Source organism: Cricetulus griseus (genome assembly GCF_003668045.3).
Source record: "Cricetulus griseus strain 17A/GY chromosome 1 unlocalized genomic scaffold, alternate assembly CriGri-PICRH-1.0 chr1_1, whole genome shotgun sequence".
Taxonomy (NCBI): Eukaryota; Metazoa; Chordata; class Mammalia; order Rodentia; family Cricetidae; genus Cricetulus; species Cricetulus griseus.
The window spans coordinates 32595715-32622680 of NW_023276807.1; the positions used below are offsets into that span (position 1 = coordinate 32595715).

Below are 26966 nucleotides of genomic sequence, written 5' to 3' on the forward strand. Positions count from 1 at the left end.
GCACCACTTTTCTTAAATCCAACAAGCAGGATCCCCACAACACAGGAAAACAACAGAATATCTAAGAGGAGCCCCAGAGACAGCCCATTATCAGTGGTGTAGCAGAAGCCAGAGGCCTCAAACCACACCAATGACTTGTAGCAATGAACACTTGAAAGTAAAGAAGAATGGACTAAAGAGTAAACAGTGTAACTCAATAGACCACACTACAGCTTCTTCCATGACAAGATTACTCTCTCTGTCTCTCTGTCTCTGTCTCTGTCTCTGTCTCTGTCTCTCTCTCTCTCTCTCTCTCTGTGTGTGTGTGTGTGTGTGTGTGTGTGTGTGTGTGTGTCCCTCCCTCCACTCTCTCTCCTCTCCTGTTTTGTTTCATTTTGCTTTAATTTTGGTTTTTTGTTTAGATTTGGTTTTATTTTGCAGGGGAGGTTGGCAAGAGAAGAGGGTGGATGGAGGAGATGGAGATTTAAGTGGAATCAAACTTGAAGATATGAAACTCACAAAGAATCAATAAAAGTAAAAAAAAAGAATAGAATATCACATGGGGCTGGGCAATGGTTCTGGTATGTTTAAAATTCAAATATTGAAAAAAAAACATATTACAAATCTACTATCCATTAAACTCTTTTACTTCTTAGATGCTTTTGTTAAAATTTTATCAAGTATCCCATTAGCAAATTCAACCCACTGTACACATACTGCACTTCTCTGGTTTTTTAAAAATTCTACATCACACAGTACTTTCTTTAAAGTGTTTAAATATAACACTCTGCATTCTTATTTACAAGATATATTTTGTGTGGGGATTAGGTGTATGTGTTCATATGACAAATGTATACACACACACACCTGTGTGTGAGTGTGTGTGTGAGTGTGTGTGTGTGTGTGTGTGTGTGTGTGTGTGTGTGTGTGTGTGTGTATCTCACATGCAGATGCCTGGAACTGGAATTCCAAAAAGGTGTCAGTCACCATGTGTGTACTGAGAACAGAATTCCGGTCCTCTTTAAAACTATCAAGTGTTCTTAACTGCTAAGACATCTCTCCAGTCACAGCACACCATATTCTTGACACTCTGTCTTACTGATTGTTTATGTATTTATCTGTTTACTCCATTGGGTAATAAGCTCCATAGTTTCATGAGAGTAGTGTTGAAAAAACCTTGAAGAAAGTAGTAGCAGAACTGTCTTGTACTTTTTGATTTTTTTTTTGTGGTGACTAGCAAAAGATTTAGCTTTTCAGTACCTTTTGATTCTAAATTCTTCACTGATATAGTTTACCAGGACGCTATGTATGAAAAATACACAATTGGTTCTCAACTCATATTTTGTGAATAATGTTATATTTTGTCTATAAAGAACTGATCAAAGTATTGACAATTAAACTTTATAGTTCACAGTCACCAAAAAAGACATCAAAATGAAGTAGCTAAATATATTAAGTTTATGTAATACCCATTGTTCGTGGATTCTTGGTATTAACACACTTCTTGATTTTATGGATAATAACTATATTCAATGTAAAATCAAACTAAACACATCAATTGAAATTTCAATTATGAAAAAAAATCATAAAATAAACAATAATTTCACATTAAGAGGTGTGACATAACCACAAAGAAAAGAAGGCAAAGCCACTTGGATTCTGATTTTCAAAAAAAATTACAAGAATGATCACAAAATCCCTGGAAAGGGAAATTGCATCAATTGCTGGAGACGGTGACAGCATTGGTAATGGTGTCCATGTGGGAAGATTCTATTTCTGCTTTTCAGTCATGAAATTTAATTGATATGGCTACTGACTTAATACAGAAGAGTAAGCATAATTTTCTACATTTTCATTCTCTCTTTGTAGAACATTTTCATAATGGGTTATAAGAATAAATGAACTATGAACTCAATTAATATGTAGGTAGCAAATCAAGAGCTACTTAAGAATGATAGCTGAAGAGTGAAGTGAAAGGCAGGGACCCAGCTGTCACTTGGGGAGTGTTAGAACAACCTTTTGTGTTGATAGGCTAGTCTCTGAACCTCCATTGAACAGTTAATGATTCAAATGGACTGAACAAAATCTCAAAGTGCTTTCTTGTATATATTTTTGGTACTTATAAAAAAAGAGAATAGGGTTGATGTTCTAAAGGATGTAAGGTAAACTAAAGTGAATTGTGAAGCACACATGTGGCAATAGGGCAATGGAGAAGAGATCTGATCAGAAGTGGAACAAACATTGTGTGTGTGTCACTGTTTTCTAATAATCTGTGCACTTGCTAGTCCTTCAAAGCATGGGGTGTTTGACATGTGAGAGGTTGTTAATATAGTTGGGTGGTACACAATGTACTTAAGGAAAACAGAACAGAGGTAAAGGTAAAAAAGTGTTATGATTATTAAACATGTAAATTTTAAAATGTCTAAATTGATAGCAATAGAAGAAATACAAGAATGAGTTTAGAGAAAATAATGGTAGAAAAAAGACACAAAATAGTATTAGGCTGAAAAATAAAGGAATTGATATAGACTCCCATGGTTTTCTTGTTGGAAAATGGTGATAATATGGTAAAAATAGAAAAAAGAAAAAGCACATATTATTGTTGGAAATGGATTTGAATCAATGTTAAACTGTTGTTACTACTTCCTTTCTCTTTACTTGACAGTATGTTTTCTTAGGAAGGATTTTAAAAGTAAGATCTTAAAGTTAAATTTGAGTAAGTCTTTTTCTTTTCTTTTTCTTGTTTTTTGAGACAGGGTTTCTCTGTGGCTTTGGAGACTGTCCTGGAACTAGCTCTTGTAGACCAGGCTGGTCTCGAACTCACAGAGATCTGCCTGCCTCTGCCTCCCGAGTGCTGGGATTAAAGGCGTGCATCACCAATGCCCAGCTTTGAATAAGTCTTTATATAACTGTTTGTCTGTCCAACATTGGCCTACTGTTTTTTTTTTTACTTTTTTAATTCAAATTAGAAACAAGCTTCATTTACCAACCCAGACCTCAGGACTATTGACCTCATTTCACTCAGCTTTGCCAACCACTGATATCTGGAAATCCATTCAGGGATTTTCTTTCTGGAAAACTCTTTAAAAATAATAATAAAAAATCTTGAAGGAAAGGCACAAATAAAAATAAGAATGTTAAAATGTTTACCACTAATATGAAATCTTGCTCAGCATACTCCAAAGGCAATGTTCTGGTCACAGGGCAAATCTGAGATATAATGAAATTATCTAAATTTTTAGAAGTTGGAAACATCATTATGATGGTTGGTCTTGACAGTCAAGTGGATTATATTCAGAATCATCTAGAAAACAGAACCTGGTCCACATGGATTGTTATCTCAGACTGAATAAAAAGAGGAAAATGAGTATCAGCCTCCTCCTGCCCATGGACAGGATATAAATAAATAGCAATGTTACCACCAGCACAACTTCTCCTCTAAAAGGGAGCAATATATATATATATATATATATATATATATATATATATATATATCCATAATACAAATAAATTCTTCCTAAGTTTCAATTGTTTTCCTTCTTTTTAAAATTTTATTTTAATTTAAAAGATTATAACATAAATGCTTCATTTCTATTTTCCCTTCTCCTCTCCACACACTCCTATGTACCTTCCTTTCTTTCAGATTCACAGCCTCTTTTTCTCTAATTATTGTTACATATATTTTGTGTATATGTATGCATACCTCAATGTATAAATATAATCTGTTCAGTCCATGTAATGTTACTTCTCTGTGTATGTTTTCAGAACTGATCATTTGGTATTGGATATCTATCAGGAATTTTATCACAGCAGTGAAGAAGGAACTAAGGAAGTGGTTTGAATGTAAAGTACATAATCTGTCAAATAACATGTTTATGTTATTTTTAATGTGCAAGCTCATTTTTATTATCCAAATAAAGTGTTATATTGTATATTTTGTTCTCCATCATACTAGCATTCATACTTAAGTGATCAAATTCATAATTAAAGCCAGTAAAATGCTATCAGTGAACATGGTATGATTACAAGGTAATTTATAAACCTTTTGGTATTTGGGCTACTCTAAGGTTTGAGTCAATATATATAACAAATTGATATTTCTTCTCTATTTTCATTACTTAAATAAAACAAAATCCATGAAATAATTAGATTACCTATAAACCTCCAAATGATAATTGGATTTGTTAATATAAAACACATAATTGAAAATAATTAACTTTTACAGCAACAGAAGATGCTAAATTTATCTTCATGTATCACATTACACTTTTAAAATATCTCATACTTTTTAAGGTAACTAACATACCATTGGTTATTCAAAGCTATATGTATCTCTAGTTGACTCAGTTTAATTTACTCTCTTTATCTAAATAAAAATTCTGCTAAAAGTTCCTAAATGTGTAGGGAATTATATTTCCATTTCCCAGGATTATATGAGAGAAAACTATATGGTAGAAAACTAAACAAGACTGTATCCCAGTAAACAGTTGTGTGATTTTTTTCTGAAATGTATTTAGTGAACTGTATATTTAAGTAGTTAATTTACTAAGACAGCATCTTGGAGATGTATATATCTTAATATTTACTCTTTGTTAGATACATGTATTCAAGGATAGACTTTAAAATTTTGCTCCTACATAAGAAATTCCAATGCATCTTCTAATTCATGATAGAGGGACTTGTACAGATCAAACATTAGAGAAAAATGTTAGTTTAATTTTATGTAAGAAAAAAATCTGCTGTCACTCCTCGTTCCAATGTTCTCCCCTGCAAAAAGTTTGATTAGAATGTTCCAATCCTGTACTTTCTGAAACACAGGAAAACAGCATGAAATATTTTCAGTTGCTGTTAACTGAAAGATAACTTGATTGAAACAAGCTGAAACATGCCCTCAAAGAATCACTTACGTTAGACACAAAGTAAAATACTTAATTTCATGGATAATGATAATAAAAAGAAAGTAGCAAATTACTCTTGCCTGTTTCCCCTCACTATCATTAACCTTTCACAAATATGAGAGTGTGGAGGCCAATTTCTGGCCTTTTAAATTAAATACCTCTTTACCAGAGTATTGAGCAATCTATGGGGAAAATGTTTAACTAACACAGTCTGGTTTATTATGGATTTTGCCTAATGTTTAATTGATTAGAAAACCCATTAGTCAGTTATATAATGTCTCCTTGTCAACATTTCTATTAATATATTATAGAGCCTTTCAACCACATTTTTAAAAGGAATCAACAACAATTTCAGGTCATTCCTTTCTTAAATACTTCTAATAATAATAAAACAAACATTCACCCATTAAATTTATTTATTATTGCTGTCAAAAGGATTATAATATTAAATTATGACTTAAGTATTTAGAAATAGCTTTTGGTTGTAAACTACACACATATGCAAGTATATTAAAATGATTTGATAAGAAAATTATTTTCCAGTCAAATCATTTTCCCTTTAAAATGACAAATTATGAATGTTCCAGCTAGAGGTAGAGATCACTCAGTAGTTAAGGGCTTGTGTTGCTCTACTAGAGGATGGGAGCACAGAGCACAATTTTCAGTGGTTCATAACTACCTGTATCTCCAGCTCTAGGAGATCAGACATCCCCTTCTGGCCTGCATGAGTACTGTATACAAGTGGCATAAACTGACACACATAAAAAATTCAGTAAAAAGGAAAGGAAATATATATTTAGATTACAGCACCAACTAACAAAAATATAAAACAAATGTTAAAAATATTTAAAACTCTTCATTGTAGAACTGGAGAGTGCTTTGGCAGTCGATCTTTTAATAAGACTACAAAACTCAGACATTTTAATAATTGGTTTATAAATGTTTAGTTTGTCACATTGGTATCTCCTCCTCTTTCAAATTTTAGTAAAGACTAAACTAATCCATTTCTACCAACTAACTAAAGTTTATTCGTTGTGTTCCAGAGGCCTCAGTATCTCCCAAATTACTGTTTTCAAATTTTCAGCTGTCTCCTAATTCTCAAATATCATCCTGGCCCCAGATGTCAAAACCAATTCTCAAAACTTTAGTGACTCTCCCACCTCCCCTATTCCATCACTTATTTTGATGATAGCTACTTGATTTGGACTTACTTGTTGGGTAATCTCTTCAATCCCCCAAATAATTTGTTACTATGAAAGCATAGGGCAGTTGGTTCTCCCTTAAGAACCAACTCTCTCTTCCAAGCAATTAGCAAGTATTAAATATAAATATAAATTAAGTATTAAATATAAATGACTCAGCATCTCTGAAAGAGTGAAGTTAATATTACTTCATAGCTTATATTCACTCTGTATGCTTTGTCACCTGGGTAAGCACTAGTTAGCTGAGGGATGACTTTGTAATGCATACCCTATCTGTTTCCTTTTTCAAAAATTTATTACTTCTCTATACTTCCTATTGATATTTCCTTTACCTGTTAAATATGACCATATAAGCTCAAAATATGCATCAGAATTAATGGGTCTCAATAGGAGCTGTCAACAGCCTCTCCCATTGTCGATGGGAGAATTCAGCTTGAGACTAGATGTCAGTTCCAGTTAGCTAAAATCATCCTATCTTAATTCAATTAATTTCTCAAATTAATTTCTTACTATTTTCAAGTATAGTTATCCCTGTTATGAAACATGGGAATCATCACACTGGAATCTTCTATCTGATGATAAACATGAAGATCTGCCAAACCCTGCAGTGTTGAGATGTTTTTAGACTCTTACACTTCAGAAGTCAGAGTCCTCTTGCTAGTGACAAGTGAAAATGTCAGCATTCCCTCAGTCTGTGTTTGCTTCATTGTCTCTATTCAGCTTTTGTGTATTGAACTGTTTGAATTGTTTCCATCACCTGTTTGTTTTTTCTTGGCTTTCCTTGCTTTCTTCAAGCAATTTATTTTTTCTTGTATTTTTTTGGTTTGTCTTTTCCTCCATTTCTTGCATTTTTTGTTTCTTTTTCTTTCTTTCTTTATGGTTGTAGTTTCATTTAATCATAGTAAGTTCATCGAGCAGATTCATTTACTTACAGTCTTAGATGAACATGTGCTTTAGCAAATATCTTTTTCCCTCCATTTTTTATTTAAACTAGAAACAAGATTGATTATATGTCAATCCCAGTTCCTTCTCCCTCCTCTCCTCCCCTGCCCCCCCCCCACTAACACCATACCTATCCCATACCCTCTCTGCTCCCCAGGGAGGGTGAGGCTTTCCATGGGGGTCTTCAGAGTCTAGCATATCCTTTGGGATAGGGCCTAGGCTCCCCTGTGTGTCTAGGCTCAGGGAGTATCCCTCTATGTGGAATGGACTCACAAAGTCCATTCCTATGCTAGGGATAAGTACTGATCTACTACAAGAGGCCCCATAGATTTCAGAGGCCTCCTCACTGACTCCCATTTCCTTTTTGAGGGCCTCTGTCATCCTCATAATGTTGTTTTTAAGGTCATTCTCTTCTGCTTCATCTGCACTGGGATGTTCAGGTCTTGCTGGTGTAGAATCCCTAGACTCTGGTGGTGTGTTTCTATGCCTATTTAAAGTGAATTCTATTACTTTAGACTTTTTGAACCCTTAGACCACCAGTGTCTCTCATGATTTCTCTTTTTTTCTCAATGGATTTTCCACATGGTTTTCCAAATATTATTAAAGCATTTTATTTTTAAAAGAAATACTTTAAAAATTTCTGCATGTCCCACTGGTAGCTGAAATGGAGCTAGTATCATAAATCTGTTTCATAGCAAAATTGCTTCATTGATCATTCTATGTTTAACTTCTTTGTCTTTTCTGTCTCACTCTACAAGCCACTTTTCTAGTTTGATTCCCAGATCTGCCACTTGACCTGGAAATGTCTTATGCTTTCCTGTATTCATAAATTTACATGCTTCAGTTCTCACACTGGTTATCTCTTCCTTCCTTCTTCAATGTGTTTCAATTTGAACCAAAAGACCCAATAATTACTTGGTATCTTGTTTATTTTTTGCTGTAGGACATGTTCTTCTACTCTTTTGTCTCTTAACTTCTAAGAATGACTGGAAGTCCATCCTCTAATCCTTTTTGTTAGTCTACTAAAAGCCTGTTTAACAGGTATGACTGCAACTTTATCATCATATTTTAATTCTTTGCTTTTAACATAAATATTATCCCATTCTCTCAACTAATGGTATAGCAATACCCTACATTAGAATAGTTCAGAGCATTCTTGATGTGTGAATAAAGGCAAAGTTGGCTTCAAGAACTGTTCATTCTCAGACCACTGCTTGTAAAGAGTTACTTCCATTGTTGGAGTCAATATTAAGCTTACCTGAGTTCTCCCAAGATCAAGGGCCTATTGAACACTGTCATACCTCATAGAATGCTCATGTAGAATATACTTCCACTTTCATCTATTTAGCCATCCTTATGATTTCTAAAGTTAGCATTATCTTAATGAGACAACTTTCTCATGTTGCTCAATAGCTCATTTCATTATGTAATATTTTTAAAGCTTGTTTGATTTGTTTTTAAGTTATTTTTAAATTAAATTTAGTTCTTTAACCATTTCACACACATAAATAATGTACCAATGACTTTCCCTCACTACCATCTTCCATTCTCTATTTTCCCTTTCTACCTGACCCATTCTTCACACGACTTTTTCTCACATTCATGTCTATTTATTGTGTCTTGTGACCCACTAAATTTAACTAGATGAATCTGTATGACCATAGATTTAGAGCTATCCATTGGAGTTTGGTAGGATCAGCGGTGGATACACAGCCAAAGACAATGATTAGCCATCTGCCAGAGTCTATCAGAGCCAATTTTTCTACAGTAAAAGGAAGAGGCCCTTACCTTTTCATCATTGACTTTTTATAGTTCCAGTCTTGTGTCAACTAATTTCAATTAATTGCTGTTGCTGGAAGCTAATGAATGTAATGGTTGCATCTAGTCTAGAGATTCACATTTCAAAGCCTTCATTCTTTTTCTCTTCCTGCACTCATTTTTCTCCCAGGTTCTCTGAGACTTTGAGATGATAGTCTACATGCTTTCCTTAAGCCTGAGCCCCCAATCATTATTCTCTGCATTTGGACAGCCATTAGCCTTGGAATTCATTGAAAAATAAAGCATTCTATGATTAAGGTTTGAAAGTAGTTTTGTGTATAGGTATAATCATACATATTTAGAAATAGATTATTGTCAATTTAGTTAAACGCCTTCTCCCCATTGGCCTATAGCTGCCTAACACATAGGCTCTTTACTAAATGTATAGTACCAGTCTTGGCTCCTTTTGGAAAAGCAGGGGCTAATACCCAGGCAGAGGGTAGATTCCTGCCTCTACAGCTAATGCAGCACTACTAAACTTGCGGGAATATCTTGTCATGTAGGTGGGTTTTTGGTTTATAGGATTCATGGAAAGGTAAGATCACTGATTTTTAAAAACAATGCTACTTCTTATTAAGGCACAACAGGACTTATGCCCAGTATGTTCTATGCAGTGTCAGGAGTAAGGCTTGGCTTATGTCAGATGTTCAAAATGTATTGGCTGAATTAGCAAGAATCTGAAAAGTATTCTAGAAGATACATGTTCGTAATTACAAGTTATTTTTATTTTCAAAACAATGTGAGTTATTATATTTTCATGAATTTTCCAATGTCTCTTTAGCCTATTGAAGAGAAACAGTATAGGATCTGGTAAACTAAGACCTTTCCAATTTCAACACATGATACCTCCCTGACATTATCATTTACTGATATGAAACTCACCTCACTTGCCTTATTTCTGCTCAAAGACAACAGGTACATTCTGGTCTCAAGAGTTTGCGTTGCTCACTGCACATACTTGTAATACTCTTTCCTCAGATATCTATATGACTTCTTCCTTCAAGGGTTTACATAAGTGCTATTTCTATGGTAGTATGTATCTTCTTCAAAACCCTCTGATATTCATTATTCCACAATTTCCCTATTGTTTCTAGAGTTGTTTTGTTTTTTAGTTCCATGTTCATGTATGTCTGTGACCTCAAATTCATAAAGAATTCTTGCTTTCTTAATTTCAGCACAGTATCTCTGGATCCTAGAAATGTATGTGGTCCAAAATACATATTCAGTAAATCCTTGTTGATTCATTAAAAAAAGTTACTACTTAATCCATTTCTTCTCTCTTGACTACTATAGTGAGGGATCTTAACTAATCAGTAACACATGGATGAAATGTATATTTATAGGAAATAACATTGATTTATTTTCTTGTTATAATTGTGAAGCTGTTACATTTTAGATAAGTAAATCAAATGTATATGTCCTCTCTACAAGAAGAAACAAAAATAACCCAAAAGGAGGAGCAAAAACATCATTGGCATATAAACTTACAAATAAATAGAAGAAAACATAGATTTGGGAATCCACAGTCATTTTTATATGAAAATTAAACACAAAGGAAATTTAGGGCATATAAATTTTAATAATTTTAGGACATTAATAATAAATTTAGGACATGTAAATTTTAATAATTAATAACCAAAATTAATGAACTTCAATAATTAATAATCTGGCTTGGAGTCTTGGCAAATCTGGTTATATAAGTAAGCTCTTTTAGTTTTCTTTCAGGTGTAATAATATATCATGTTGTACATTGGCTAGTATACGACTAGGCAGGAGAAGAGTGGAAGCAAAGTGGATATAGAAATTCAAACACATTGGTCAGAATCCTAGGTTAGCCGTTCACTTGTTAACTGAATTTGAACCAGCTATTTGCCCCATCTAAAACTCCTATTTTTCTTACATATAACATTCTCTTTAAACTTTTCATAAGTATGAGATCATGGCAAATTTTATCTTCAAATTTCATAACACTTTAAGAATATGGGATTTTTATTAATAATTAAGACAGAGAAAGATCCAAGGAATTATAATATTTTTGACAAGTTTACACTGTCCCCAGATCTAGGACATATGTTCATTTCAATTAAATGACACATTTTGGAAAATCTTGCTCTGCTCATGTATTCTCCACATATTTTTAAAGGTGCAGATTACATCCAGTGACTAACAAAATATCTGCATGATTCTAAGATTCTCCCTTAATTTTCAAATTCTACAATTCCCATGCCTTCTCTAATGTGTAGACAATCATGTTTATGTAAATGTGTCTATCAGCTACTTTTCTGTTTCTATGATAAAATACCATGACCAAGGCAACTTATAGAAGAAAGAGTTTATTTGGGCTTATGGGGCTTATGGCAGGGACAGCATGGCAGCGGGCAGCAGGAGCAGGAGGAAGCAAGAAATCACATATCTAGCACAATGTTGACAGCATAAACTGAAAGTAGGGTGAGGCTATGAACTCTCAAAGCTCATCTGCAGTGACACACTTCCTTCAGCTAGGGTGCACCTCCTCAACATCCTAAACAACTCGCCTATGGTGGATCCTTCTTTCTTCCTCTCTTCCTTCCTTCCTTTCTTTCTTTTCTTTTCTTCGTTCCTTGATTTACTTTTCTTATTTAATTCATAATTTTTACATATTTTTCTTTTTCACTCTAACTTTAGTTCTTTGAGAATTTAATATTTTGATCTTATTCATCTCCCTCTTCAACTCCTCCCAGATCTGTTCTCTCAGCTAATTTTGTGTCCTTTTTTCACTTTTTTATTTTTAAAATTAGAAACAAGCTTGTTTTATATGTCAATCCCAGTTCCTTCTTCCTCCCCTCCTCCCCTGTTCCCCATCAACCCCCTACTATTCCATCCCCTTTCTGCTCCCCAAGGAGGGTGAGGCCTTCCATGGGGGATTTTGAATGCATGGCCTTCCATTGGAGCATAGTGTACTAACCAGGAGCTTCACTCATAATGAAACTTGCCTCTTTCTTTCCTAGGAGCTATCAATTGCCAAGAGCTCCCAGCATGCATTTTTCATTACTTCCTTTGTCCCATATGATTGGAAGCAAAGGAGTTGGAGACTTGATGAAAGTTTCTGTCAAGAACAACTGAGATCCATGATATGCTATGTTTTTTAATAATATAAAAATAAGGAAAATACTCTGATCTCAATCTATGGCCCTCTTATAACTAGCTCAAATCCATAATACAATATTTTATACCTTGCATTATCAGACACTACAAAAACTTGTAGTTTCTGTATAATATTGCTTTGTGGAATTGATAGTTACTGTCATGTGTCTCAGAGGAATATTACAAAATAATACTCAGATTTACATTTATATTGAGTTTGAATTTTGACAAGATAACATCTATTAAACCAACTGCCAGGCAAGATTTTTGTACTATTATCTGTGTTTTACAACCAGGAAAACTGAGATACAGAAAAAATGAATTGCTTTGCCTAAGGCCTAAGCTCTCAGCTTGCAGAGGGAAGTTATAACCCAGATGAATTATGTATCAGACCCATGTCACAGTACACAGATAAGTGAAGTTGATGTGTTTCATCTCTCAGGATGCTTATGGTCCTGTGACAAAATGTTCTTTTGTTACTGTACAACAGTCTTCTGTACAAAAATGAAGCTGCTTATAAGATAAAACAAAAAGAAATAAAGTTAATAAAACTGTTTAAAATATTGCTAAAATGAAATTCAACTTTCTTTGAGTTGCTGTTGTTCTACCTCCACAGTGAAGAATATCCTCTGATGGAGATTTGCTCACTTAATCCACTCTCATATTTTAAAGTTGCCATGTAGTGCTTATCAATATAACTTACTCTACCGCTGAGAGGCTATGAAGACAACAGAACCCCAAAATGCAGATGAAAGAATGGAAGTTTTGTATGTGTGCAAGTTTTCAGCTCAATCATATATCAGAGTTGAGGGTGTATAATACGAGTAATTTTCATTTTAAAATTAAGTATAAAATAATAAAATAGTTTATGCAAATTATTTAATTTGGAACGTTAAAATGTTGGCACAAATAATTATAATATTTTTGCTTTAAAAAACATTTAGTGTGTGTCTTTGTGTGTGTACTTTGCTCCCACACAGGTAAGAGTGAATTTGCAGAAAAAACAATTGGGCAGATTTTAGAAGTTTAAAATAAGCATAGACTTTAGAAATTCAAAGTCAGGAACTGACTATACTTACATTTATCCTTGATCCTAACATCCATGCTTTCCTTTTTCTGGTGCGCAAATCCTTGCACATACTAGACAAGCACTTTACACTTGTGCTACACCTTGTCCAAAATTCTTACTAATCCACAAAACAGAAACAAATATTAGTTCTCAGTATTGGTTTTTGATGTTCCTTCTTTGGTTCTTAAGACAAATACACAAATCAAGCCTTGACTATATGAATGCAACTATGACACCACTGCTTCTATTCCATAAATAAAAGCATTAGTCAAAAGCAGAACAAATTATCATTGATTAATCCTAATAGCCGTACTTATATACTTGAAAACACAAATAGATCTAGTTTGTATAGTCATTTAAAATAGACACACATGAAAATACACAGGCAATTATTCCTCTTTCTGAATTCAATTCATGGTTTCACTCACATTCCTCAAACAAAAAGAACATCTTGTCACAAAAAGGACTAATGGAAGAAGCACTTATAAAATCCTAAATAGGCCAGCATAGAATCTTGATCCGTTGGATCTATTCTGTCTTATTTTTTTCTGTATTTAAGCCTGGGAGAATGTGTGTGTGTGTGTGTGTGTGTGTGTGTGTGTGTGTGTGTGTGTGTGTGTGTGTGTTTTCTTTTTCTCTTCTTTTCTTGGAAGAAGCAGAATAGGATCAAACCTATTTTCTTATCCTGGAAACTGCCTAGATTGCTCTAGAAAAATCTTCTGTTGACTATTTTTAATCACATCAACCATATAATCTCAACTTATCACTCACTGGCATTGTTTCCTGAAAGGTCTGAGTGTGGGAATCTGCTGAAAATGTAAAACCATGTTTTAAACAAGTAATTTTAATGTTTCTTTTCTTTTCTTTTCTTTCTTACTTTCTTTCTTTCTTTATTTTGGTTTTTAGAGACAGTGTTTCTCTGTGTAGCTTTGGAGCCTATCCTGTCACTCACTCTGGAGACCAGGCTGGCTTCGAACTCACAGAGATCTGCCTCCCGAGTGCTGGTATTAAAGGTGTGTGCCACCAAAGCCCCATTTTAATGTTTCTTAAACCACCCCCGATGTTTTTATTTATTTAAATTAGAAACAAGCTTCTTTTACATGTCAATCTCAGTTCCCTATCCCTCCCCTCCTTCCCTGCCCCCCACCGGCCCACAAATCCCAACCCATTTCTGCTCCCCAGGGAGGGTGAGGCCTTCCTTGGAGGATCTTCAAAGTCTGTCATATCATTTGGAGCAGGGCCTAGACCTTCCCCAGTGTGTCTAGGCTTATACAGTATCCCTCTATGAGAAGTGGGCTCCCAAAGTTCATTTGTGTACTAGGGGTAAATACTGATCCACTACCAATGGCCACATAGATTGTCCAGACCTCAGAAATGACTTCCTCTTTCAGGGGGTCTGGGACAGTTCTATGCTGGTTTCCCAGCTATCAGTCTGTGGTCCATAAGCAACCCCTTGTTCAGGTCAGCTGTTTCAGTAGGTTTCTCCAGCCTGGTCTTGACCCCTTTCCTCATCATTCCTTCCACTCTGCAACTGGATTCCAGAGTTCAGCTCAGTGTTTAGCTGTGGGTGTCTGCTTCTGCTTCTATCAGTTACTAGATGAAGTTACTAGGATGGCATATAAGGTAGCCATCAATCTCATTATCAGAGAAGGGCTTTTAAGGTAGCCTCTCCACTATTGCTTAGATTGTTAGTTGCATTCCCCAGTATTTTTTATTTATTTTTAAGTTATTTTTAATTATTCATATTAACATATCCACTCCCCATCCCCTCACCCTCCCATCCTCCCATGTTCCCCACCCAACCAACACCCTGACTCCTCCCCAGAGATAGTGAGGCCCTCTACCAAGGACCTTCAAAATCTGTCATACTGTTTGGGGGAGGGTCTAGACCCTCCTTGCTGTATCTGGGCTGCAATAGTAACCCTCCATAAGGAATGAGCTCCCAAAGTCCATTTGTGCTATAGGGATAAAGACTAGAGGACCCATTGACTGTCTTGGGCTCCTAGCTGGTACCCACATTCAGAGTGTTTGGTTTGGTCCAACGTTGTTTCCCCAGCCTTATGAATAGGGTCTCCATTCTATCAGTAGGTCAGGTCCACTGTTTCTGCAGGTCTCTCCATCCTCATCTTGGCTCCTTTGCTCAACCCTCCTCCCTCTCCACAACTGAATTCCAGTAGTATGGTTCCGTGCTTAGCTGTGGGTGTCTGTTTCTGCTTCAAACAGCAATTGGATGAAGACTCTCCTTCCTCTCCTTGCCCCCAGGGCTCCAATTTGGTCAGGGGTTCTTGTCCCCATCCCCTTCTTCGAGGGACTATGCAAAATATGTGCTAACCTGTTATTTTTGTTTCTTTATTTGACACAGTGTCTGTAACCTTTCATGACTTGAGATTCACTATGCAGACCAAGCTGGTTTTTAACTGAATCCACCTGCCTCTGCCTCCTAAATTTAAATGCGGTCCTGGGATTAAAGGTGTATGCCACCATACTCATTTTTGTTTATCTATTATTATTTGGTGTCTCCCTAAGGTATAGTTTGCTATTAAACATCTAAAACATTAAAGTTTAATTGTTAAGATTGAGAAGGTGAGCCGGGCGATGGTGTCGCACACCTTTAATCCTAGCACTCGGGAGGCAGAGGCAGGCCGATCTCTGTGAGTTCAAGGCCAGCCTGGTCTCCAGAGAGAGTGCCAGGATAGGCTCCAAAGCTACACAGAGAAACCCTGTCTCGAAAAACAAAACAAAACAAAACAAAAAGATTGAGAAAGTGGTTCATGTGAAAACTATTTTAAACTATTAGAAGTCTAAGTCATATACTATTTTGAAGATGTTCAACAGCCACGTGTTCTGTGTGTCTGAACAGATGTGTCTCTGTGTCTGTATGTGTTTCTTGCTCTTTTATTTTGTTAGTTTGCTTGCTTCATTCCATTCTGGTTTGTTTGTTTTGATTTTATCTTATTTTATGACTATATTTAGATGCCTGTTTGTATGCTAATGAGAGACAGAGACAGAGACAGAGAGAGAAAGGGTATGGATTTGGGTGGGTGGGCAATTGATTGTGAGAGGGAAAACTTATCAGAGTACATTGTATAGGAAAAATTATTAAAAAAAGAATTTCCCTGAACTTATAAATTCAACACTATGTAAATGATATTTTAGAAACAATGAAATTAATCCTATTTCCTCCAAGGAAAGTGAAGACTCTGTTGCTATAATTTTATTTCTCCATTAAATCTTAGTTAATAAATATATTCCAGGAAGCAGAAAATTTAAAAGAACTTTGAAACTGCCTTTCAAATGGTAAATCCTCTAAGATCCACAGTTTGCTAAGAGCTAAGAGGAATACATATATATATATATATATATATATTATATATATATATATATATAGAGAGAGAGAGAGAGAGAGAGAGAGAGAGGGGGGGGGCAGGGAAGCTATTATATTAGAAAATCTCTTGCTCCTTTAAAATTCATTCATTATAATTGATGTTACCATATTTTGCTTTTAGAAGAATTTGCTCTTACACATCCAAAGCTCAAATGGCTTCCAAAAAGAGCTGAACAGGTTGCATTTGAAATAAGGCCAAGAAATAAACAAAAGGTGTTTTTTGAAATATAAATGATGTCATCAGAGAATACAGTTCATGAAATAATGGATGGTTAAACAAAGGTAGAACCGACTTCTAAGTTTAGGTTGGGAAGGCTTCTTCATGAGGTGAAATTCAGTTTTATTTCTCCTCTCAGATGACTTTAGCTAGTGTCAAACTGATAGAAAACTATCCATCACACCATGATTGATCATTTACATCCCAAATGTACATAAAACATTTCATTTTCACTTTTACAGACTTGTGTAGAAGTAAGCAAAGCAAGAGTGTGTTTCTGTGCTAAGAGGCTCCACAGAGTCTCTTTAAAATGAGAGGATTCTTGGTTCACAGAAATCCCTTAAAGAGGGGACACTCACTTGATCTTTATTATTTCTAGACTACATAGGAATTATATAAGCACAAGATACATGAGATGAATACAGTGTAAAAATGACCAAATACATAAAACACCCAGGGAGATGGTGATGGGTGGAAACACCATATTCACTATTATCACCAGAGTATACAGCCTAAAGGCAAGACAGAAGTTAACTGAGATTTGATAAGTGTAAGTTTAGGTTGGGAAGGCTTCTTCATGAGATGAATTTCAGTTTTATTTCTGCAGAGACTGCCATAAATTCATATTTGAGAGAGACCTCACTGCTTATACTGTAATTGATGGACTTAAGCTGGGATAAGGCTGAAAGACCCCTGTCCTTTAGCCCTTTCTTTCTCAAGTTTGTCTCCTCTTCCTCCTGTCGGCGGCTTCCCCGATCCCCACCCCCGGTGGCCTTTCCCCGCCCGGCCCGAGAACAAGCACCGGGTGGGGCCGGCCCGAGAACAAGCACCGGGTGGGGCCGGCCCGAGAATGAGCACCAGGTGGGCCAGCCCGAGAACGAGCACCGGGTGGGCTGGCACGAGGGCGAGCACCAGGTGGGTCAGCACGAGAACAAACACCGAGTGAGCCGGCCTGGAGCTCTGCCCCTGAGCCCCCGCCCCGCCCGAAGAGAAACACTCCGTCCCAAGGTCTCCGCCCCCAAGGTCAGCCATCAGGAAGGGGGGGGGAATTGAGTCTGCTGTACCAGACACCAGACCTTGAGAATATGCTGATCTGGAATGGCTCTGTGTCTCATTTGAACCATCCAATAGAAATAATTCTGTATTTCGCCTCATTTGAAAGACTCTGTGTTTCACCTCATTTGAATAACTCTGTACTTTGCCTCATTTGAATAACCCTGTATAGCGCCTCATATACATTGACCAATGGGAATAGCTCTGTATAATGCCTCATTAGAATTATCCAATAGAATCCCTGCTCCTAGCTTGCGCCTTTTTCCTATATAAGGACCCCTTTTCCCTTGGCTCGGGGCGCTTAGCCACACAGAAGCTAAGTCGCCCGGGTACCCGTATCTCCAATAAAGCCTCTTGTTTTTTTGCATCCAGTTCGTGGCCTCGCTGATTCCTGGGTGTGTGGGTCTCCCTCTACGAAAGTATCCCTGCGGGGTCTTTCATTTGGGGGCTCGGTCCGGGATCGAGACCCGCCCAGGGACCACCGACCCACGTCTGGGAGGTAAGTGTTGTGCGGATCCGCTGTTTTGTCTTGTCTGGTCTGAGTCTGTCTTGTGAAATTGCGCTTGCGTTTGTAGTATACAGCTGTGTACATTTGTAGGCGGATCCGAGGAGGGACTGACGGGTCCGAACTCCCGACCGCGGCTCCAGGAGACGTCCTGGTAGCGTTTGAAGCCCTCAGGAAGAGGGATTTGTATTTTGAACTTGGGAAGCCCTCAGGAAGAGGGATTTGTATTTTGAACTTGGGAAGCCCTCAGGGTGAGAGATTTGTACTTTGAACTTAGATCTATGACTGGACATTTTCCCAGTCTCTTTGGAGAAGGCCCTCGGCTTGAGGGATTTGCAATCTTTACTGGGGACGAGGAAGGAGGGCCCCCTTCCTCGACTCTCTCTCAATTCCTTCTGTCGACTCTCTGTCGAAACCGCGCTGCGAAAGTCTGTTCTGTGTTATTCGGTCTTTGTCTTGTAGCTGTCATTTGTGCCCTCCTAAGCCTAGAAACTATGGGGCAAACTGTCACCACTCCTTTGTCCCTAACACTCTCCCACTGGAAAGATGTACAGGAATATGCTCATAACCAATCTGTTAATGTGCGTAAACGCAAATGGATTACTCTTTGTTCTTCAGAATGGCCGACCTTTGACGTAGGCTGGCCGCGAGATGGTACCTTTAACCCCCAGACTATATTCCAGATAAAAGAGAAGATTATGGATCCTGGACCACACGGGCATCCCGATCAAGTGGCTTATATCGTCACTTGGGAGGCTTTGGTTCAGGACCCCCCTCCCTGGGTACGTCCTTTCTTACATCCCAAGGGCCCCTCTCTCCTCCCCCCCTCTAACCGCTCCAACCGACCCATTCCTTCGGCCCCTACACCTCCCACTCCTTTGATTCCTCCCAACCCCCCTTCCCATTCCAACCTTTACCCTACCGTGGTGAAAGACACTAAGGCTAAAGAAAAGAAGACACCTAAGGTACTCCCTCCGGGAGAAGACCAGTTGGTTGATCTATTAACGGAGGAGCCCCCGCCATATCCGCCACTGCCGCCCCCACCAGAGGCAGAAGCGGACTCCGCCGCTGCCTTGGCGGAAGCGGCCCCTGACCCTTCACCAATGGCTTATCGACTAAGAGGTCGTAGGGAGCAGCCCGTTCCAGATTCAACCACTCTGCCCCTCCGAACTGGGCTGAACGGCCAACCTCAGTATTGGCCATTCTCAGCATCGGACCTCTATAACTGGAAAAATAATAATCCTTCTTTTTCTGCAGACCCCGTGAGGCTGACATCTCTCATAGAGTCGGTACTCACGACTCACCAACCCACCTGGGATGATTGTCAGCAGCTTTTGCAGGTCCTTTTAACCTCGGAAGAGAAACAGCGCGTGCTACTAGAAGCACGAAAAAATGTCCCAGGAGTAAACGGGCAGCCCACCCAGCTGCCCAATGAAATTGATGCGGCTTGCCCTCTTGAAAGACCTGAATGGGATTTTACCACCGAAGCAGGTAGGACCCACCTGCGTCTCTATCGCCAGTTGCTGGTAGCGGGACTCCGGGGGGCAGGACGCAGACCCACTAATTTGGCCCAGGTGAAGCAGATAATACAGGGTGCGGAGGAATCACCTGCCGCTTTTCTAGAGAGATTGAAAGAAGCGTACAGGATGTATACTCCCTATAATCCGGAAGATCCAGGTCAGGCCACCAACGTTTCTATGTCCTTTATTTGGCAATCAGCCCCGGACATAAGAAACAAGCTTCAAAGGCTAGAAAATCTACAGGGATATACACTCCAAGATTTGTTGAAGGAAGCAGAACGTATTTTTAATAAGAGGGAAACACAGATAGAAAGAGAAGAACGTTGGAGGAAGGAAACTCAGGAGAGAGAGGAAAGACTAAGACAGGAAGCTGAGGAAAAAGAGGTTGCGAGAGACCGTAAGCGGAATAAAGAAATGAGCAGGTTATTGGCCACAGTAGTGACAGGCCAGAGACAGAATAGACAGAGGGATGACAGAAGGGGGCCCCACCTGGACAGGGACCAATGTGCTTACTGTAAAGAAAAAGGACATTGGGCAAGAGAATGCCCTAAGAACCCCCGGGCCAAGCTTCCACCGCCAAGGGTTTCTGACCTCCTGAACCTAGAAGATTAGAGGAGTCGGGGCCAGGAGCCCCCCCCTGAGCCCAGGATAACACTGCAAGTCGGGGGGCATCCGGTCACCTTCCTAGTCGATACAGGGGCACAACATTCCGTTCTGAATCGGTCACCCGGACCCCTGAGTCACCGGACTGCATGGGTACAGGGAGCTACAGGCGGAAAGCAGTACCATTGGACTACAAATCGGCAGCTCCAGCTCGCGACCGGTAAGGTTATGCATTCTTTCCTCCATGTGCCAGATTGCCCCTACCCCTTACTAGGACGGGACCTATTGACCAAATTAAAAGCTCAAATACACTTTGAGAGGTCAGAAGTCAAAGTCACAGGGCCAGAGGGAATTCCCCTTACCATCTTGACAATGTCCATAGAAGATGAATATAGACTCCATGAAAAGAGGACTAATTCGAACAATCAGGAAACCCTTGATCACTGGCTTGCGGAATTTCCCCAAGCCTGGGCTGAAACAGGAGGAATGGGCCTTGCCATTAACCAGGCCCCAATTATAGTAACCTTAAAAGCTGCCATCCTTCCTGCATCCGTCAGACAGTATCCAATGCCTAAAGAAGCCCGCGAAGGAATTCGGCCACATATTAAAAGGTTACTTGAACAAGGGATTCTGGTGCCCTGTAAATCTCCTTGGAATACACCCTTGCTACCCGTTAGGAAGCCGGGAACTAATGACTACCGGCCAGTGCAGGACCTGAGAGAAGTCAATAAAAGGATAGAGGACATACACCCTACTGTCCCCAACCCTTACAATTTGCTGAGTGGATTGCCACCTAACTATACCTGGTACACAGTCTTAGATCTTAAAGACGCTTTCTTCTGCCTCCGCCTGCATCCCACCAGCCAGCCTATATTTGCCTTTGAATGGCAGGATGCGGCCCTTGGAATCTCTGGGCAGCTGACTTGGACTAGGCTACCTCAAGGGTTTAAGAACAGCCCTACCCTTTTTGATGAAGCTTTACATCAGGACCTGGCAGAATTCCGGGTTAGGTACCCCGCTCTAATCCTCTTACAATATGTAGATGACATTCTCCTGGCAGCCAAAACCAAAGGGGAATGCAAGGAAGGCACTCAAGCCCTCCTCCAGACTCTTGGGAGCCTAGGGTACCGGGCATCCGCCAAGAAGGCCCAGATATGTCAGAAACAGGTGACCTATTTAGGATACAAGATAAAGGATGGACGTCGATGGCTAACGGAAGCCCGTATGCGAGCCATCTTAGACATTCCCACCCCACAAAATCCCCGCCAACTGAGAGAATTCTTGGGAACGGCAGGCTTCTGCCGCCTATGGATCCCTGGGTTTGCCGAAATGGCGGCTCCCCTCTACCCCCTCACTCGGCCAGGGGTTGCTTTTAAATGGGAAGAGCCCCAAAAGAAAGCCTTCACCGACATCAAAAAGGCTCTCCTTGAATCACCAGCCCTGGGTCTACCGGACTTAGCTAAGCCATTTGAACTTTTTATAGATGAGAAGGAGGGCTATGCTAAGGGAGTCCTCACCCAAAAACTGGGGCCTTGGAGAAGGCCCACTGCATACCTCTCCAAGAAATTGGATCCTGTGGCATCGGGATGGCCACCCTGCCTTCGAATGATTGCTGCTATAGCCCTGCTGGTAAAAGATTCTCACAAGCTAACCTTGGGGCAGCCTTTGACCATACATGCCCCTCATGCAGTAGAGGCAGTCATCAGACAGCCTCCAGACAGATGGCTTACTAATGCCCGAATGACTCATTACCAGACTATGCTGTTAGACAAAGACCGGGTCCACTTCGGGCCTTTGGTGACTCTGAACCCAGCCACCCTGCTCCCCCTCCCTGGGGAGCCCGAGGCTCATGATTGCTTACAGGTATTGGCCGAGGCCCATGGAGCGAGATCCGACCTGACTGACCAGCCTCTACCTAGCCCGGACCACATCTGGTTCACGGATGGAAGCAGCTTTTTGCATCAAGGAGAACGAAAGGCGGGCGCGGCAGTCACCACAGAGAATCAGGTCGTCTGGGCCCAGGCACTCCCCCCTGGAACTTCCGCACAGAGGGCAGAACTCATAGCACTCACGCAGGCTCTAAAATTGGCAGAAGGTAAGAGGCTCACCGTGTATACAGACAGTCGTTATGCCTTCGCCACTGCCCATATACATGGAGAAATTTACAGACGGAGGGGGCTGCTTACCTCCGAAGGGAAAGACATTAAAAATAAGGAGGAAATCCTCGCTCTCTTAAGGGCTCTTCATCTGCCCGCTGCCTTAAGTATCATACATTGCCCTGGACACCAAAAAGGGGATTCTTTCGAAGCAAGGGGCAATCGAAGGGCAGACTTGGCTGCCCGAGAGGCGGCCCTGACCACAGACACCACTAACCTCCTGGCTCTAGAGCCCACCAACGACCATCCCTTCCCCTCATGGGACTATGAACAAAGAGACATCCAAACCCTAGAGAAATTGGGAGCCGCAAAGGAACCAAACGGGGATTGGACTTATGAAGGAAAGACTGTCATCCCCTACCGGGTAACCAAGTACCTAGTGACATTTTTACATAAGATGACACATCTGAGCTCCAAGAAGATGCGGGAGCTCCTCGAACGAGAAGAGGAATTCAATTTCCTTTTGGGGAAGAACGATATTCTAAAACAGGTAACTGAGCAATGTGATGCGTGCGCCCGAGTCAACGCATCCAGACTGAAGCTTCCTCCCGGGAACCGGGTCAGAGGCTACCGGCCCGGAACACATTGGGAGATAGATTTCACTGAGATTAAACCAGGAAAATATGGATACAAGTATCTATTAATTTTTGTAGACACCTTTTCAGGATGGGTTGAAGCCTTCCCTACTAAACATGAAACAGCCAAGATCGTTACTAAGAAATTGCTTGAAGAAATCTTTCCCCGTTATGGGATGCCTCAGGTATTGGGAACAGACAATGGGCCCGCCTTCGTCTCCCAGGTAAGTCAGTCAGTGGCCACCTTGTTGGGGATTGATTGGAAATTACATTGTGCTTATAGACCCCAAAGTTCAGGACAGGTAGAAAGGATGAATAGAACAATCAAGGAGACTTTAACAAAATTGTCGCTTGCAACTGGCACTAGAGACTGGGTCCTCCTACTCCCCCTAGCACTCTACCGCGCTCGTAATACCCCTGGACCACATGGGCTCACACCCTTTGAGATCCTGTATGGAGTACCTACTCCTATCATTAACTTTCTTGATCAAGATGTCTCAGATTTTGCTAACTCCCCTTCTCTCCAAGCTCATTTACAGGCCCTCCAACTAGTACAACGGGAGGTCTGGAAACCCCTTGCTCAAGCTTATAAAGACCAGAGGGACCATCCCACCATCCCCCATTCCTACCAGATCGGGGACACTGTTTGGGTCCGGCGTCACCAGGCCAAGAACCTTGAACCCCGCTGGAAGGGACCCTACATCGTTTTGCTTACCACTCCCACCGCACTCAAGGTAGACGGCATTGCAGCTTGGATACATGCTTCACATGTAAAGCCAGCCCGACCCACCGATTCAGCCACTGCATCAGAATGGACCGCACACCGCACTCAAAATCCTTTAAAGATAAGACTCTCTCGTACACCCTCCTGTTGATTGGTTGTCTGTTTACCCCCCATGTAGCAACTAACCCCCACAGGGTTTATAATATCACCTGGAAAATAGCCAATCTAGGGACCGGGGAAATAGCCAACCTCAGCACTTATATAGGGACTCTACATGATGGGTTCCCTCCTCTCTATGTCGACCTATGTGACTTAGTAGGGTCTGATTGGGATCCCTCTGACCAGGAACCATTCCCAGGGTACGGATGCCACCACCCTGGGGGAAGGATAGGAACAAGAAGCAAGGATTTTTATGTTTGCCCCGGCCATAAACCAACTCATGGCTGCGGGGGGCCGCAGGAAGGGTACTGTGCAAGATGGGGATGTGAAACCACAGGGGAGGCTTACTGGAAACCCTCTTCCTCTTGGGATTTCATCACTCTCAAACGGAGGGAGATCCCAGGGTACGCAGGGAAAGGACCATGGAGATGTGGGCAAAGAGCCTGCGGACCTTGTTATGATAGTGCCGGAGGGGGAGGTTTTCAAGGCGCCACCCCCGGAGGAAAATGCAACCCTCTCATCCTAAGGTTCACAGATGCTGGAAAAAGAACTACTTGGGATAGTCCTAAGGTCTGGGGACTCAGGCTGCACCGAGCAGGGAAAGATCCGGTGACTTTATTCTCCCTGTACAGACAAATTACTCCCCTAAGCCAACAATCAGTCGGGCCAAACATAGTAATAGCGGACCAGAGATCCCCAACCCATTTTCAAGTCCCTAAACCCCCTACCGTTCCTAAAGCTATCACTCCTACACCAGGTGCTGTCACCTTCTCCCCCACCCCAGATGCCCTAAACATCGAGATAACCAGAGACCCTCCAGGTACCAGAGATAGATTATTACAATTAATCCAAGGAGTTTACCAAGCCTTAAATTTTTCAGACCCCAACAAGACTCAGGAATGCTGGTTATGCCTAGTTTCCCGGCCCCCATATTATGAAGGCGTGGCAATACTGGGCAACTACTCCAACCAGACCTCAGCACCTACCAGTTGCGGAGCTGCTATGCAGCACAAGCTCACAATATCTGAGGTCTCAGGAAAGGGGCTATGCATAGGCAGGATTCCTTCCTCACATCAAGAATTATGTAACCAAGTAGAGCCATTATCTCAGGACAGCCGATACCTTGTTGCCCCTTATGGAACTTATTGGGCTTGCAGTACTGGGTTGACTCCCTGTGTCTCTACCACTGTTCTCAACACCACCATTGACTTTTGTATATTGATAGAACTTTGGCCCAAAGTCACATACCACCAACCTGAATATGTTTACAGCGTACTAGAGAAATCAACCCGATATAAGAGGGAGCCAATATCCTTTACCGTGGCCCTATTATTAGGAGGAATAACAATGGGGGGCATAGCAGCCGGCATAGGGACCGGAACCGTTGCCCTACAGGGAATTAATCATTTTAAGCTTCTACAACAAGCCATGCACACGGATATCCAGGTCCTAGAAGAGTCAGTCAGTGCACTCGAGAAATCCTTAACATCACTCTCTGAGGTGGTCCTGCAAAACAGACGGGGATTAGATTTATTATTTTTACAGGAAGGGGGGCTATGTGCTGCCCTCAAGGAAGAATGCTGCTTTTATGCAGATCATACAGGAATAGTTAGGGATAGCATGGCCAAACTTAGGGAGAGGCTAAAACAGAGGCAACAGCTATTTGAGTCTCAACAAGGATGGTTCGAGGGATGGTTCGCTAAATCCCCCTGGTTGACTACCCTTATATCCACGCTCATGGGACCTCTGGTTATTCTATTTTTGATCCTCATATTTGGTCCCTGCATTCTGAACAAACTGACTCAATTCATCAGAGAACGACTATCTGTTGTACAGGCCTTAGTCTTAACTCAACAATATCATCAGCTAAAGCAAATAGATCCAGAGTATCTAGAGACCTCTGAATGAAAGATTCCATTCAGTCACAAGAGAAATGGGGGAATGAAAGACCCCTGTCCTTTAGCCCTTTCTTTCTCAAGTTTGTCTCCTCTTCCTCCTGTCGGCGGCTTCCCCGATCCCCACCCCCGGTGGCCTTTCCCCGCCCGGCCCGAGAACAAGCACCGGGTGGGGCCGGCCCGAGAACAAGCACCGGGTGGGGCCGGCCCGAGAATGAGCACCAGGTGGGCCAGCCCGAGAACGAGCACCGGGTGGGCTGGCACGAGGGCGAGCACCAGGTGGGTCAGCACGAGAACAAACACCGAGTGAGCCGGCCTGGAGCTCTGCCCCTGAGCCCCCGCCCCGCCCGAAGAGAAACACTCCGTCCCAAGGTCTCCGCCCCCAAGGTCAGCCATCAGGAAGGGGGGGGGAATTGAGTCTGCTGTACCAGACACCAGACCTTGAGAATATGCTGATCTGGAATGGCTCTGTGTCTCATTTGAACCATCCAATAGAAATAATTCTGTATTTCGCCTCATTTGAAAGACTCTGTGTTTCACCTCATTTGAATAACTCTGTACTTTGCCTCATTTGAATAACCCTGTATAGCGCCTCATATACATTGACCAATGGGAATAGCTCTGTATAATGCCTCATTAGAATTATCCAATAGAATCCCTGCTCCTAGCTTGCGCCTTTTTCCTATATAAGGACCCCTTTTCCCTTGGCTCGGGGCGCTTAGCCACACAGAAGCTAAGTCGCCCGGGTACCCGTATCTCCAATAAAGCCTCTTGTTTTTTTGCATCCAGTTCGTGGCCTCGCTGATTCCTGGGTGTGTGGGTCTCCCTCTACGAAAGTATCCCTGCGGGGTCTTTCAAGGCTGGGGGTGGAATCAGGTGCCACCATTAATAACCCAAATGAATGATGATCAGAGCTCCTGTCAGGACATTAGAACCAGCATGAGGAACTTAAAAAAGGAATGAGTTCATCATCTGTAGAACTCAATGTGGACATTTTGGCAGAAAGGCTAAGATTTCCATATAATTCATAAAACATCAGCTTTCCCTTTAAAAAGCATGTATTCAGATTCAGATAATTATGAGTTCTATAATTGTTAAAGAGAGAATTGGCATATGCTGGGGAAGAAATATGAAAAATAAGGA

General features: G+C 40.7%; 2 protein-coding genes across 2 annotated transcripts; both read left to right on the top strand.

Moving 5' to 3' along the window:
• Nucleotides 1-18191: 18191 nt before the first annotated feature.
• On the top strand, nucleotides 18192-20535 carry LOC113832785 (bromodomain-containing protein 4-like). Its single transcript, XM_027391033.2, has one exon. It carries the CDS (start codon nucleotides 18473-18475, stop codon nucleotides 20321-20323), a length of 1851 nt encoding a protein of 616 aa, XP_027246834.1. The 5' UTR covers nucleotides 18192-18472; the 3' UTR covers nucleotides 20324-20535.
• Nucleotides 20536-23720: 3185 nt separating this feature from the next.
• LOC118239613 (MLV-related proviral Env polyprotein-like) lies at nucleotides 23721-25856 on the top strand. Its single transcript, XM_035452161.1, has one exon. It carries the CDS (start codon nucleotides 23857-23859, stop codon nucleotides 25834-25836), a length of 1980 nt encoding a protein of 659 aa, XP_035308052.1. The 5' UTR covers nucleotides 23721-23856; the 3' UTR covers nucleotides 25837-25856.
• Nucleotides 25857-26966: the final 1110 nt, after the last annotated feature.

Bases quoted from the DNA above. Each gene is read 5' to 3' on its own strand.
- LOC113832785 (XM_027391033.2), top strand. From the start codon at position 18,473: ATGACTGGACATTTTCCCAGTCTCTTTGGAGAAGGCCCTCGGCTTGAG.
- LOC118239613 (XM_035452161.1), top strand. From the start codon at position 23,857: ATGGACCGCACACCGCACTCAAAATCCTTTAAAGATAAGACTCTCTCG.